The sequence below is a fragment of the Lates calcarifer genome, linkage group LG21, assembly GCF_001640805.2.
Source record: "Lates calcarifer isolate ASB-BC8 linkage group LG21, TLL_Latcal_v3, whole genome shotgun sequence".
Taxonomy (NCBI): domain Eukaryota; kingdom Metazoa; phylum Chordata; class Actinopteri; family Centropomidae; genus Lates; species Lates calcarifer.
Window position 1 is genome coordinate 11,282,709 of NC_066853.1, and position 15,726 is coordinate 11,298,434.

General features: G+C 37.7%; 1 protein-coding gene across 4 annotated transcripts; it reads right to left on the reverse strand.

Annotated features, from left to right (window-relative positions):
* Positions 1–570: 570 nt before the first annotated feature.
* pde9ac (phosphodiesterase 9ac) lies at positions 571–11,713 on the reverse strand. 4 transcript variants are annotated; one of them, XM_018681246.2, is made up of 20 exons: positions 11,548–11,713; positions 10,900–11,076; positions 9,081–9,151; positions 8,372–8,449; positions 8,069–8,112; positions 7,851–7,905; positions 7,523–7,593; positions 7,316–7,403; positions 7,116–7,197; positions 6,928–7,002; positions 6,752–6,838; positions 6,453–6,557; positions 6,136–6,218; positions 5,736–5,892; positions 5,448–5,561; positions 5,038–5,142; positions 4,795–4,923; positions 4,608–4,703; positions 3,616–3,692; positions 2,612–2,711 (listed from the first exon to the last, which is right to left on the reverse strand). In XM_018681246.2, exons 2-19 carry the CDS (start codon positions 10,966–10,968, stop codon positions 3,648–3,650), a joined length of 1,554 nt encoding a protein of 517 aa, XP_018536762.1. In that variant the 5' UTR covers positions 10,969–11,076; positions 11,548–11,713; the 3' UTR covers positions 2,612–2,711; positions 3,616–3,647. The 4 variants fall into 4 exon arrangements, with proteins under 4 accessions (XP_018536760.1, XP_018536762.1, XP_018536757.1 ...); XM_018681241.2 differs by having other exon boundaries at positions 3,616–3,698; XM_018681242.2 differs by having other exon boundaries at positions 3,616–3,698; positions 11,535–11,713.
* Between the last annotated feature and the right edge of the window lie 4,013 nt (positions 11,714–15,726).

Sequence of the window (15,726 nt, forward strand, 5' to 3'; positions counted from 1 at the left end):
TGTCACTGCAAACCTGCCACACCTTCTGTTGTATGCAAAGGTCCGATATCATGCAAACCCAGAGAAAGAAGAATTAAAACTGCTCGTTTAACCACTATCAAGGTGCCTTTGTAACAGATACAGTATTCACTTCCACATTAACAAACCGGCCCATTGAAGTATTGTGGCAGTTGAACATGATGTGACACCCAGCCTCAAGGCAAAGAGAATGACTAAAGGGTTTTAGATATCAGTTACTTTAATTACTGTTGGACTCATGAAAACAGTCTACTGAGTGACAAGTCAGCAAGCTGGGTGGAAGTTCAATCTGAGTGATTCATATCTTGATGTTGTAACTGAAATGAGTTATGGAGACGCTCAGAAGAAACTCTGCATGATGAACCATGTTGTCAGTCACTTAAAAGAGAGGTTAACAATTACGCATTGTAACAAACCCTCTGCTATTATTTCCCATAAACAAGCAAGAGACACTGGAATATGTAGAGCACATTGTCTCAACTTGTCAGTAGGAAAGTCCTTTTATTTATAAGTAACACTTTAATCAGCAGATAGCTGAGTGTCCTTTTATGATAAGACAGCTTGTTGTTTAATCAGAGCATTCCTGCAGGTTACTGTCAATACACTCTGTCACGCTATTTGGAGAAGGTGACGGGTATTTATGTTCATTCAAACAACACACACTTGTATATGTTTACTCACTTTCTCTCATCTCAGCTGTGACAATAACATGTGGTCTGCTGTTTCCTTCCTTTTTTTATTGCTTTGAGACCATGAGCTTACAAGTGGGATTGCAGTGGTATGCACTCAAAAGATCAGGTTAATCCAAAAGAAGCATGTGAATAAACAGTGAGATTTATTAAATGAAGCTACAGACTAGAGGAGTGAAAACTGAACTTCAGTCGTTCTCCTGCTTGATTTTTGAATGTGCGACCAACCTAAACAAACGGATACAGTATGAATTATGTCTTTGGTGATTCATACTATGCATTACTCTGTATTATGTATTATGTTTTTTTCAGAGCTATGTAGGTGGTATTTGATGAGTGTGAGATGAGGCCAGCAGGTGAAGCAATAACTGCTCTGGAGTAATTGGCAACATGTTGCCAAAAAACACAGTAATAAAAGCACTGTGGAGTAAGTAGATGGAGGGAAACCACCCAGATCTGATATGGCTTAAAGGGAAGATGTAGACAGATAGAGAGGGGCGTGGTGTGGGCTGAGATAAGTGGCACCTTTGGGTGGTGCATGACTGGATAACTAGTCATATTTCAACACATGTTGACTGTATTCTAGCCCTCAAGGACAAAATGTGGTAATAAAATGTATTTCAATCAGGACGATGAGCTAAAAAGCCATGCACAACTGTAATGTCTGCACAACAATTAATGCAGTCTTACACCTTGGGTTAAATAAAGTATCGGTCTGTGCTGTCAAAAAGGAGAAATTGTTTGACTGTTGTGTAAAACAGAAATAAGGTTTTCAGATATAACGTTTCAGGTTGACATGAGGTTGACATGATATTGATATTTCATTTTAAACCGAGCTCCTGATGGAGGCTGTGTAATACAGTTGGAAGTACCAGAAAAAACTGGGATGGGATTGTTTTGTCAAATTACTATTTCCGGTCAGGAAGGAATAACATGTAACAAGTCACATGGAGATGCGTTCATGCTGATTACTGAAGTCCATCTCCAACCCTAGAGAACCTGCTTCACTCTATTGTGTTAAAACTCTACTGTGTGATCATTGTATGGGTGTTATGATTCATTTAAATTACGTAAGTGTATTTCTGGACTTTTTTCTAACAAAATTTGGTCAATTTGTTTTCAAATATGTTTTTACTACATAAAGTGACTTGACTCACTGTGGATGAACAGATGCCCCATTTAAAATAGAAGACACTCTGAAATGTGCATTGTCTAGCCTTTATATGAAATAACTCACAGAGTGTGACAGAGGAACAGACATTCAAAGCACAGTTTTACATGTATTGTGAGATATTAAAGTTTTTCTTTTTTTTTCTTTTTTTTTTACAGGACAAACTGTGTAACACCTTGAACAATTCAGACCCCCACATAGTTTTATTTTATTAAAAAGTGTTGAAAATTGTGATAGCTTAATGAACCCCTTATGGTGTGTGGACAAAAAAAGTGAAGGTGCGAAGCTGCATTACTCTTTGGAAAACTCTCGGTGCACCATGTTGGTCTACAATTTATTGCTATGGTGAGGTGAAACCATCCCACTTTAGTGCATTTTATTTTTCTACTGGAAAATTTTGAAAAAAGAAATCAAAATTTCTTGTTTATGCATTGGTATATGAAGCCAATTCTGCTGCCATTACGTTTTTAAAATGCACTGTAATCAATTTCATGATGAGGTTATATATTCATTTTGTGAGAAACTGGGCCTTCAAACTCTTGAGGTGCTATGAAATTAAAAAAAGAGTACAGAGAACAACATAAACACCATAAATATGCAGAGAGGTAAGCAGGTCCCTCTCCGTTACATCCAGTGCAAAAGTCTAAGTCAAAGTTCAAGATATGCCACCTTGATGCCTAAATTTAGTTCAGTATGTAGCCAAGCAGTCTGTCTCTCTTTTCTCTCCCTCCTGCTCCATCTTTCATCTTCAGAACACAGCGTAGGACGTCTTCACTGAGGCCTCAGTCGTGTTTTTTAAAGTCTTTCCTGAATTTGATCACAAAAGAAGACCCCTGCAACAAAGTAAGAGCTGGGATTAGGCAAGAGAGACATGGCTTGAGCTTAAAGAGGAAAGCTGAAACTAAAACTAGTTTTAAAAAACAAGTCATTGACAGAGAGCTGTGCCTAGATGAGCACAAATCATCCGCCTCAGTGTTCATAGAGGAGAAAATATCTTTTATTGAAGTCACCATAGAGCTATGATTGAGGATTGACTTCCCTCTGAGGACAGTCAAAACTTACTCAGACTCTAATGGTGACCTCATTTCATTTCTGTGGAAAAGTTCAATGTAAAGTGACAGAGAGGAGGTCATAGTTTCAATTCATGAGCAGAAAATGTACCTTGTCACTGTAAAAAAAAAAAAAAAGAGGGAAACAAATGAGTGACAATTTCACCACTTTGTTTTCAGCATCTCAGTCATGATGACATTATGATTTATATAAACTGGTATTTTCTGGCATGACATTACTTCAAAATGATCTTTTCTTATGTAATTTTACAGTTTTTGTTTAACTCTTGACCCTTTTTTTAAATAATTGGTCATTTTCATGGTATTTCTTTCTTCTTTTTCGGTCTGTCTTCTGTCTTTCTTCATTTTTTCTTTGTCCACTACTGATCTGCTACACAGCCAAGAGCTACACATTTGTCAAGACCTTCTGACGGTGAACTAATTTTGCTTGAGCTGAGTAAAGGGGATCACCCCATTGGTTTTCCTCTTTTGCGGGTTAATTGATATCAGCTTAAAAAGAGAATCCAAAGTGATGAAATTGCTGCACAGTCCTCTGGCTTTTGTAGATATGGTTCAGTATAGAGGAGAGTTGCTGTGGAGAGGCCAGAGGGAGGCAGAGACAGAGAGCACTCGTGACACTAACACTAAACACCAAAGCACAACCAAGGAGTCAGTTACTTTTACTTACACAGATACCACTGCACTCACTCACTGCAGAGCTTACTTCTTCTTCCCGCCTAATGACATATTTTCAGTTTTTTTCTTCTGTGCCTCATTAAACAAAAGACACACCTTTATGTTAGCAAGTGGTTTGATGCCTGTGTGTGTATGCATGTTTCCATGTTTGTGTATGTGTGTGTGTGTGTGTGTGTGTGACCCCACCCATGTGAAACATATTGCGCAACTGATAATTGGTAGTGTTTTGTAGCTTAAATGAGACTATGTAAGTGTTTACGTTTTTCTCGCTACAAGAGGCATGTACTACTGCAGTTGTTTTAACCCCTTACATTCTGATTTGCCTTCACATTTCCCCAGCACTAATTTGGCATGTCCTCACAGGCAAATTGGCATATTTGTGACCGTAAAGGAGAGTCACTTTTAGCAATGTTTGCCTGCATGTATATACAGGCTCAAACCAGTCTTTGTGCATCTCCTGAGGTCACGATGTGAAATTTTCCACTGTATGATTCCTGACACAAAAAATATCACAATAACAATAATATTCTGATATTGTGATGATTTTACTAGAACCAACAAATAAGAATTTCATTCGAAGCCCACTTCCTTCATTGTTTATGGTGCTACATTTCCAGATTCAAAGCGCAAGCTTAAAGCAAATTACAACATTTACTGCCATAATTCTCTGCCAGAAAAAGCTCTCTGGCAGAGAATTAGTAAAACTGTAATTGTAAAAATGTTCATTTGCAGTTTTACGAGGGGTTACGCACAGGACTATTTCTTGACTGGGAACAGAGTCTCTGCTGGTTGCTTCAGGCATCTAAGAATAGAAAGTGCTCTATGCTATACAAATTGTAAAACTAAAATTTCTGATTTTTGGACTATATAATTAAATTGAATTTACTTACCAGCAACTGGTCAAAGCCAAGAAATAGTCTGGCTTGACCCCACATTGTACCCACCCACATAGATAGATAGATAGATAGATAGAAGAGGTTCTACCTCTGTCATGGCATCATCAATCTGTTTCAGCTCCTCATAGTGGTCACGAGAGTCTCTCAAAGGTTGAACCATGATCTCCTCAATCTGAGGGAAAAGCTATTGGAAAACACCACAGTATAAACATTACCTGTTAATCAAACAGACTGTTTTGAAATAGGCTTATATGCATAAAGACATATAGCTCTACCTTCATGACAGTTTCAAACATTGGAATGAGGACAAACTTGATGAATCCAATTTGAGCGGTGGGTTTGGTGACTTTGTCTCTGTCCATAAAGGGAGCCACTGGGAGGCCCTCAGACTTCTCCCTGTCACTCTGGAAAGCACATAAGTGGAAATATTGAACATTTGATCTTCTTGATCTTTCTTCCGACTGACAATATAAAATCATGGATTTATAGGTTAAAGTGAAGGCTTTAGTCGGGGTCACCTGCATGAAGTACTCCTCCAATAGACAGTCCACCCACGGCTCAGCTACCTCAGTCGGCCTCACTTCGTTGGAAATATCACAGCACTTGATCAAAACCATCTTCAGCTGAAAACACAAACATACACATGTACAAACACATGTACAGTACGCACACAAACCAGGGGACAAAGAGGCCTATTCATTATTACAGTAACACACACTCACACAAGTCTTTCTTACAGCATTTACTATATTTCCGTGACTGCTTCCCCAATTACGCTAATACAATCCATTTGACTGCTGCTGATTATAGCACACAACTAATAAAAGCCTGCTTGTTTGAAGGTCAAATCTTGTATGTGCAATACAGTAAACAGCTGACATCAGGTTGAGATGCAATGTGATTCCTTTGACACATAATGTATACATACGCATGTCACATGCTCTTCATTGGTGAAGTCAAAGTTGTCCACTTTTTGCTTAAAGGAGTCCAGTATCTCCCCATGTCTGGCCATGTCAGTGGCTAGAATGAGTGTGATGATTGCCTGAAAATATAACAACAAAATCAAAGCTCGAATGAGAAATTTGCAGGACATTTGCTCAAGTCATAAACTCAAAATAGTCTTCATATTTATTGCCATGAACAGATCCCTAGGATAATCTGTCTTTACTTAAGTGCTACACCGCTCTATAATTAGGGTTTTAACTGCACATCTCACCTGTCGGATCTGTTTGAATGCCTCAGGATCCACATTTGCAAAGATGTTGCACTCAGGAAGAGAAAGGATCTGGAAGGCCACAGCACAGTGATGGTTTTCCAGCGGAGATATGTCATTGTAGCGCACTGCCAGCTCCGTACGGGCATTGATTTGGTACCTGATAGATGGATAGCAGATAATGAATGATCGACTGATCATATTTTCTTGATAAGAAGTGACTGCTCAAAAGAACATGATAATATGAGCTTGTTTTCATACCAGAACTCTCTCCATGCTGAACTACTTTCATAGTTCATTGACAACAGTGTTGTGCAGAGGATGTCAAAACATACTGGGGGTCAATGGGCATCTGCACTGCTCTATCTGTCAACACCCCTACAGACAGGATAGTGAGTCTTACGTGTTGTTGTAGCCAGGGTGGTCCAGGTCATGACACACTGCAGCTGTCATTAAAATGCCCATATCTGTGAGAGTCAGCTTCTCCTGGGTAACAGTGTAAAGAAACAGTGATTTCAGAGTTGTTGTTCGTTGGTATTTCAAAGACAGATGATTCTATCCTAAACATGACTTGTAAGAAATGGCGTGTAGTCATCCAGAACTTAACCCAGTCTGTCAATTGTTTTGTAAAAATGCATGGTGGATAATTCACTTTTGTGATGTCCCTGGCATGCATGAACACACACATACACACACCACACTGACAAACATGGAGTTTACCTGTAGGTTGCAGAGGTGAATCATGCCATACATCATCTGGCTAACGCAGAAGCAGTGACGAAAGTTGTGGAAAGGGTTGTTACGGTAGTTCTCCTGAATTGCCAACTAGAAGACAGAGAATTATTCATTTAGTGTGCTTGCTGCAGAATCTTGAATCAAATGTGCTTTTGACCTCATATCTTGTATTTTGTGTACGAACACTGATACTCCTCTTAACAACACCTCAGCTTTTTAGTTAAAGGCTTGTTTATGTTTACCATGTGCAACACAGTATTAGTACATCCTTTATTGCTCTTTACCAGCCAGCGTTTGAGTGTGATAGGGTTCATGTTGAATTCTTTCACTAGCCCCAAGTCATGGTACATGTACTCCAGACAGCTCAGCATCTGTCGCAACAAAGAAAGAGAGAGGAACATGAGATATTGCCCACTTGAATTACGTGGAATGGAAATGTTGAGTGGCAATATCACCAAACCTCATTGTGTTCCCAGTGCCACACATCAAATGTTGGCTTCTTCAGTGCCTCAACAGTCTCCTGAGACAGTGTGTACTGTATTTGCCGAATAAAAAAAAAAAAGTCATCAGAACATCAAAAGAATCTTTAGATAATCAGAAATTAGTTTTGTCTTGTAGTGAAGACAGGATCCATCACAGTGGACAGACCTTTGGGTAATTGGGGACATCTCGTCTAGGAGTGACCTTCTTTCCATCGTCTGAGAAGTTGTATTTGCATGGACAGTTTACTCTGAGGTCAGAGGGGGAAACGTTTAAGGGATTTTATTCGATTTTGATATTACATTTGAAATGTAGTTTCTATGAATGTGGTTTTAATAGGAGTGTAGAGGTCAAACATCTAACTTTACCTGCCACCACCTCTTGAAGTCATCTCATCTCGTAGCTTCTTTAAATCATTTTTACACTTCTCAATCTCCACCACTTTCAAGCCCTCCACTGAAACACAATGACAAGTAACATGTTTCCACCAGAAGTATTTAATTTTGTATTATCACAGGTTATAATGCTTTCTTGTAAGATCCTTTCAGATACACTATATAAAATGTACGACTTACATTCCACTCTCTTCTCCAGCATGGCTAGCCTGTTGGTGACCTCGGTCTTCAGCTCATTGATGCGAAAGGCTCTGTGAGAGGAAGGAAAATTATAGGGACAGAAAATAATATGGAAGGGGGACGTGTATTTCACATGGTCCATTGGTTGCAATGACAAAAAAAAAAACCTAGTGTGGGGAAAAAATGAAAGAACTTGTCTAACTCATCTCCATAGGTTACAGCACTGAAATGCACCAGTGCCAGGTATGTATGTGAGTTATGTGTTATGTGTTAGGGCGGGGAAGGGCAGGCTTCAGCCATAACATAACATAAACAACTGAGGTGTTACCTGCTGAACTGCTCAGCCACCTGGGACAACACGTTCTGGAACATGTCTTCCTTCTCTGCAGACATAAATAAAATCCTAATGACTCATTGTGGAGCAGTCACGTTGTCAAATTTGGTATTTTCAAACTGATTTCAACTTTTCACAGTAGATGGGTTGTTGATGCATGGATGTGTGTGTTTGAGAGGTTGTGAGAGTAAAGGCCAACACAGACAATTTACCTCCAAGTTGACCAGTAGACAGAGGGACAACTTTGTACAAAGAGCTGTGAGAAAATCAAAGATTAACAATCAAATCCTTTCAAGTTTTCAAACCTTTAACAGTTGACAAAACAATGTCACCACACAGTTCACCAAGTAACCGATCTGCAGATATGATTGAGAGCTCCTGAACAGCTACTAAATGGACTTGTGGTGAGACTGTATTGTCAGCTACTGTTTCCAAGATCAAAAAAATTACAATCTCGATTTCAATTTATTAAGTTTGTTTACCAAAAAAAAAAAAAAAAAGTGCAGCTTTATTACTTTGGAGAGTTGGTGGGCATGGTGGGATCTATGGAGACCAAGGCACCTTCTGGGTCCACCATCATGATGGCAGTGTTCCTGTCGTGAGAGGATGAGAGGACCAGCTGAGTTGTAATGATTCCCCCCATTTACACTATTTCTTGAACTATAAGGTTTTTTGAAAATAAGGTTATTTGCACTTTGGTGATACTGTATTTAATATGACATTAGAGTAAAGTAGAAATTATTATCTTTCATGTAATGAATTAAAAAAATAATTTTAATAGTATACATTGGGTTAGTTTTGGGCACTGACAATTTTTAATTCTCTTTCATTTTATTGTTACTCACACAGCTACATGATGTGCATTGTGCTTAGAATTTAACATTTCAAAAGCATTCAGCAGAGATAATTTAATCACACACCATATGCAGTTAAAACTTGTGTAATCCTCTTCAGATTGAAGGGAATCATACCAACTGATAGAGCAGCATATAAAAAGTTTATCTTCCTCAATAAAGACAGACAACAACCAGATCTTGCTTTTATCATTTAATCATTATCTAGTTTGATGTGCATGACTAATAGGCTATGTCTTTACCTGGCTTTACCCTGTGAAACTTCTCAACATACTTGCTGTATTGTATGATGTTTTTGTGCAGCTTTATGTAGTAACTCTTTATGTGATAACACAAACAAATTAACAGGTGAGGGAACAAAACAACAGACCTGGGGATGTTAGATGAGGAACACAGAAGCTCCTTGATGTCACATGGACTGCAGTGCCGACTGAACACCACCTGTAGGATGCACACAGCTCTTATGATAATTTCTTTTTTCAGGTACAAGCTGGCTTTGTTTGTAGACATATAATGGAAATAAAGGCAGAAGGCTGCAGATTTATATTGAATGAAGTGGTTTTTGGGGCTAAAAGTAGCTGTATTAATTACTATAATATCACATGTTATTGAGAAAACCTTTTCTGTGGCCCACAAATCCAACACAGTGCAATCTGTGTCTAAGGCACACCTGCACACAAACAGCTGCAGTGGTTTTCACCTAAGGCTTTGGTGTTCTGACAGAGCAGGAAGGTTATCAAATTTCATGTGTTTTTAGGCAACTGAGTCACATGGGAGTGTAAAGTAAGGGTTGGTTTTGTTTTATGGCTGAATAAGGTCAAATCAGCAGAGAGAGACCAGTGAAGGAAAGAAAAGGACAGCTGGAGTGGGAGAGTTTGTGGAGCTCTTGAAGATCGCAACATTATCCACGCCTCTCATGCGAAAACAAATCAGCCCAGTTTACTAGATTCAGTACACTGCATGCTTTGTATACAGTGTACGAAATCTGTCTATAGAGAGTTCATGGCAAAGACTAGGCCCAAAAAACGTGATCTTACATCTTGAAGCGAGCAGGTGTAGCAGACAAACATTCAGCCTCAGGCCGTGGGCTTGGGGCTCTTGAACAGACATGTGTCATTGGCAGCTCTCTTCTTGAAGCACTCTACGTCACCAGATCAGCAAGTGTTTCATTTATCTGTATTCCAGTATGTTTGGAATGCTGAGACACGAAACTTGAGCCTGAAACCATTTGTCGTGACTATTTAAGTGATCACACTGCTGCTCTGTTGTCATTATGATTAAAAAGCTCTCTTTTTTGCATTCCACATTTTTTTCTATATTTCTTTTCAGTTGCTTAGTTACTGCTTCTGTTAACCTAGATGTAAGGAAAGAAACAGATCTAAATCCATAATTTCACTCATACCCCAGAAATTAATGGTGGTGTGTAAGCTGCTAACAACAGGTGTTTGGCTCTGTCAGTAACACCTGTAAGGCAAACTGCTCTGCATCACACTATCTAATTTTGGCTCCTGCTCAGGTGAGTTTAGTCTATGGGGAATATTTATGTTATGTGAGTCAAGGAGGTGAATTAAAAATTAAACCATTTAATTGCCATAGTTAAAGCTGTTTAATGTTGCTTCTTTGATTAAACTCCTGATCAAATTCTGATTAATGACATAAAATGACAAAAGGAATTTAGATATACTGGATGACGTGACACCCCGCGACCCTAACAGATAAGCGGTATAGATAATGAATGAATGAGTGACAATTATTAACATGTTTGGATTTTCCCTCCATAAACAAACCATGTAGCATGAATTTCAAGAGCTTTACTTTTATAATAATCCATGTACAAACACAATTGTAATTAATATAATAAATAATCTAAATGTTTTAAATACATTTAGATTACAATACATTATAAATTACTGTATATCTATTTTTACAAACAGTGTTACAGAATACAGTTAAAATCTTTATAGCCACATTATTTTAACCTTAAATCAGTATTTGTCTATTATATCCAAACCTTAATGAATTCATATTAGTAGCACTTTTATTAGAAAAACTGTTCAAAACATATCTATGAAACTGGTTTTTAGTCAAATTAGCCCATTTCAGACATCTCAAGTTACAACTCCAAATAAAACTCTAATAAAATAATTTTAGCAATATAAACAAGAAATTTCCACTGGAATTGCACCTACCTTTTGCACCTTCCCATCCACATCCAGGTAAATTGTTTTGGGAGCATAGGAGGAGGAGCTGGAGCCCATGTTGACCTCCCTCTCCTCTCTTACACACCCGCAGAGATTCTGGCTTGGAACCCTGACTGACAAATCTGAAGAGCCGACGAACAGGATCTTTTCCTGAGGTAAACAACTCTAAATAAACAAATTGGAGGGGCACACACTTTTTAAACGTACATTCATGCAGATGCAGCTGAATGTAATGCTTAATAAAAACAACAAAACATAAGAAAATAAGAAAGCATCAGCAAATGAGGTAAAAATACATTACATAATTCTCATGTTTTTGCTGTTAATTGCTAATTGTTAATTTGCTGTCAATTTCCAGCCAAGTAGAAAGAAAAAACAAATAAAAACAAACACGAGCACAAATGCAGAACATTACCAAGGAAAATACAAACTTATGTGTAAAACATGAAAAATAAACAGGCAATTTACATATATCATTTTCTATAACAAACGGCTCCACAATGAAATCAAATAGTAAAATGTTCACTTTCAATAAAACAGAGAACATAATTGTACATATTTATACATATGGTACAGTTAAAAATAAACACAGCCAAATTAATTTCTGAAAAGCAACAGCACACCTCTTAAACTCACAGTGTCAGCGATGCAGCTTCCCCTGTGGAGACTGGAGGTAATGTCCCAGGTGCAGAGGATGCAGCTGACTCACATGCAGACACGCTCAGACACAAACACACATAGGCAAAGGGAAAGCAGTGGGGAAGAGAGAGAGGCTGTGGATGATAGAGCAGGTGAGGAAGGGTATGTGTGAGGGAGACAGAGGGGTATGGAGTACTACAAATATAACTGGCACTCTTACTGGTTGCCAGGGGACGGTTACTATGGGAAAAAAAAGCAAACCTAACATCTTAAGTGGTGCAGGGCTCTTACCTGTGCTGGTCACAGACATCTTATCTATATAGAATTATTCATCGTATCTCATAGGGAAAACACACACATGCAGTATGGCTTTATCAGATACTGAACTTAACTTGTTTATTAAACAGTTATCTGATTAAAACCTGGCTAGAAAATTATATTATATACCTGTGTTCTGTTTAAAACAGCAATTATTATTGACCTAAAAGGCACGCAGTGCACAAACAAAACACTGATTAGAGCACTGAACAATACATGGAAAATTATATCTTATCAGAGGGACTCCACTTCTAACCAATAGGGCCCCTAATTTTAAGTGGCTCTGTTCTTTCTGTCAACCATGAGAGATCTGCATGAGTGCTTCATTTGTATGTACATATGTGTGAAAGTGTGTTAAATTGTGTATTTGTATTTGTATTGTGTCTATCTGTCCATGTGTGTATTTTTGTGTGGGACAAGTGTTGTTGTGGGGACCTTAATGTGTTTACATAGTCACATTATGGGGACATGGGGATTTGTTTTCCTTATGAGGACAAAAGGTCCCCATGACATAAATCATTACATTTTAAATTAAAGACATGTTTTAAGGTTAGGTTTGAGTAAGAAGTAGTTGAAGTCAAGTCAGTTGAAGTCATAGAGACACAAGTGTGAGCGCATGCATGTGTGTGTGTGTACATGTGTGGGTGTGGGCACACACATGTGTGTCTGTCTTACCCTTCTCAGTCCACTCATCTACTCCATTGTTGAGAGCAGGTTTAGCAGATGGTTTGGTCAGATGAGTTCGGCAGAGCACTTGAAGAGATTTCAGAGTGCATTTTATTTTTAGCTTCAAATTATCAATAAACAAGGACAATACCATAATTAGGTGTCATAACACATGTTCTTGTAACATGTTATAGCTTATTCAGTTGTTCAATCAATAAAGACTTAAAATTACCCCGGGTGGATTTCATTCCAAGTCAATTTTATCTATGTGGCCCAAAATCCCAATTTTCTACTACACACAACAAGCTCTGTCTTTTCCTTTAAGGGAAAAAAGGATGAAACCTTAGGAAGAGCGAGTGCTCCACAACAGCAGTGGTTGAAGATGTACTCAGATCCTTTATTTTAGTAAAAAGCACCAATACTTATTCTATTGAAAGTCCTGCGAATTGTTAACAGTAAATACTATTAGATTTACTTGTTCTGCAGAAAAATGGCCCCTGTTACTGATATTATTACATATTACAATACTTAATCATTCATAATGATGTATCAGTGTATAAGAAGCATTTTACTCCTGCAGCTGGTTGAGGTGGAGCAAGTTTTGACTGCTTTATATTCAGTTAGGTATTTTAATCCATTGGTTCCCCACCTATGGGTTGGGGTCCTCCAAATAATGATTCATAGGGAAGGAAAGAAGAACAAAAAAAGTTCTGCTACACAAATTCATTTCTGACTGTTTCTCAAAATTTTTTTTTTTTAAATTTTGGAATATTTTCTCCGTTTGAGCCTCAAACAGTTATTTTAATAAAAGCATATGTTGAATAAAACCATCAGGGAGTTTTAGAGGGAGATGTCTCTTTCGTGGAACTGCAAACAACTCACTGATACCTGAAACATGACAAAGGGACAAACCAGTGATTGTATCTGTCAAATAAATGTATTTGAGTAAAATACATTCAGAGTAGACATAAGTAGCACAAATTCAAATAAAAAGTAAGAGGGTTTTGCATAAAGACTGTGGCCCAACGATCAAAGGACATCAGCTATATAACTACCTCTCTTCTTCTTTTGTTTATTGACCTAAATCGAGACCAAATCCAGTGTGCTATTAGGGAATTACCTGTTATGTACCACTGACAGGTCCTGGCCCCGACACAAACAGCCCAGATAAGAGCTTTCTAACAATAAAGTCACCCTCCTCTACTGGGAATTTTACATCAACAGGCTGGTGTGAACACGGACATTATTAGTGAGAAGGCTCGACCAGGCAGGAAGAGGAGGTAATTAATTAGAGATGGAGAGTTTCATACATCATCTCTATTCAACTCATAGGACACCTATTCCTCATACATTTGCAGATACAAAAACTCATAGACACATACTGCATGCGCACAAATGTGATGCTGCTCCCCAGAGTCTAATTACTGCCTGGGCTTGCAGGCTCCTCTGCCACGATGGAGGAGAGGTAGAGCATGATGAGATACACTGTATGACTAACATACAAAATGTGAGATCAGAATGGATTAAAAGCAATGTCCAATAAGAAGGATGGCTCACTCTCATTAAATGAGGACATTTTTCACTTACCATATGCCACAAGTGATTATGCACATGTTTGTGTGCTTGCTTGCCTGTGCATGTGTGCACCCATGATGCCATATGTGTATTCATGAGTCTGTGTGCCAAGGAATAAACAGTGTTTCAAACAGAACAAAGACCACAAAGCCCAGATCAAAACAGGGGGATCTGATTTGCTTATGTAACTACCAGACTCATCACACCTTCAGTAATGGAAGATACATTTCAGGATAAAAGCAATAAATAAAATCATGCAGATTTTCATGACAAAAGATGTCCAGCTGGTCATCTGAAGGGAACACATTATCCTGATAATAGTGATGGACCAGGCCACTTGTGTGTCTGTGTGCGTTTGCATGCATTAGTACACTCTTTCACAACCTTGTACATCACAACTTAATACGGTTCAGCACGTCCTTTAATCTTTAATCTTTTTGGTCTTTTTTTATTCCATGCTGTCTGTTAGTGTTTTTGTGCAATAGGAAACAACTTGCAGTATAGTGGGGATAAAAATCATAGATACAGTTGCCATAGTATGGTTGGTCAATGAATAATCAAGAGTCTATTTATAAAAAATCATTTGGAGGCTGCAGTCAGAACTGATTCTAAATATGAACTCTTTGAGTGCATGTAATAGCCTCCTCTTGACATTTAATTGATCAGATTTTCTATACTTAGAATGTTTTGTTTTTGTTAATGATAAAAGTATAATTGGGTTTGAGCACAGCTTGATCCTCACTGACCAGCTGATGTCAAATAAATGAAAAGTAAGATGCACTTTGTCATATGTTAACCATCTGCTCATGGATGTCTTCTTTAGGTAAAGTAAAAGGGCTTAGCAGTCGTTACACATGAAACATACCTTACACAATACACTCCAAAATGTCATATGTCAACAGCTATATTTTATGGATAAAAAAATTTAAGGTAAATATTCATTTTCATGTAAATCTATCTCTTTGGAACTTTTTCCTGACAAGTGTACGTTGAAACATAGTATTTTAAGAAAATGTGTGGGTGACACCTAATGGACAAGACAGGAATTACACTCCCACTCAAGAACATTGCAAAGACATATGATAAAAGGAAGGTTTGTGGCATCAAGACCTTGGTGTATAATGTGCATAATAATAACAAAAATAAATAAATAAAGTAATATTATATAGAAACATAATATTACTGAAGAAATCAAAAACAGGTAAAACTACCTGTTGTAGTGATTGTCACAAAATTTATGACAAACTACAATCTATATGAATTGTTTTATTTCCTTAGGTTATACAATGACCTAATATAAAGAAAGAATGGTTTAAGTCTTTAAAGGAAAAAAAGAAAGAAAGAAAAAACAAACAAAACAAAATACCCAACCCAAAAAACCATTAACTTACATATGTACAGGCATAGAGGCATATCAAAAGTTCCCAATAAAATTCATAATGCAACAAGAAGCAAAACATATACCAGAGCTGGAAATGTTTAACTGTCTCAGCATCATATACATTATTTACTATATGCTGGTGGACAGGATAAAACTTCTCATATCACAGGATATCATTAAAAAACAAACAAAAAACAACAACAAAAAAAAATAGAGTCATATGTGCATAGCACAAG

Coding starts and splice junctions, on each gene's coding strand:
- pde9ac (XM_018681244.2), bottom strand. CDS start 10,968: ATGGGCTCCAGCTCCTCCTCCTATGCTCCCAAAACAATTTACCTGGAT. Junction 7,404..7,522: donor GCTGGAGAAGAGAGTGGAAT/GTAAGTCGTACA, acceptor ATTGTGTTTCAG/TGGAGGGCTTGAAAGTGGTG. Junction 7,198..7,315: donor ACTTCAAGAGGTGGTGGCAG/GTAAAGTTAGAT, acceptor CTCTGACCTCAG/AGTAAACTGTCCATGCAAAT.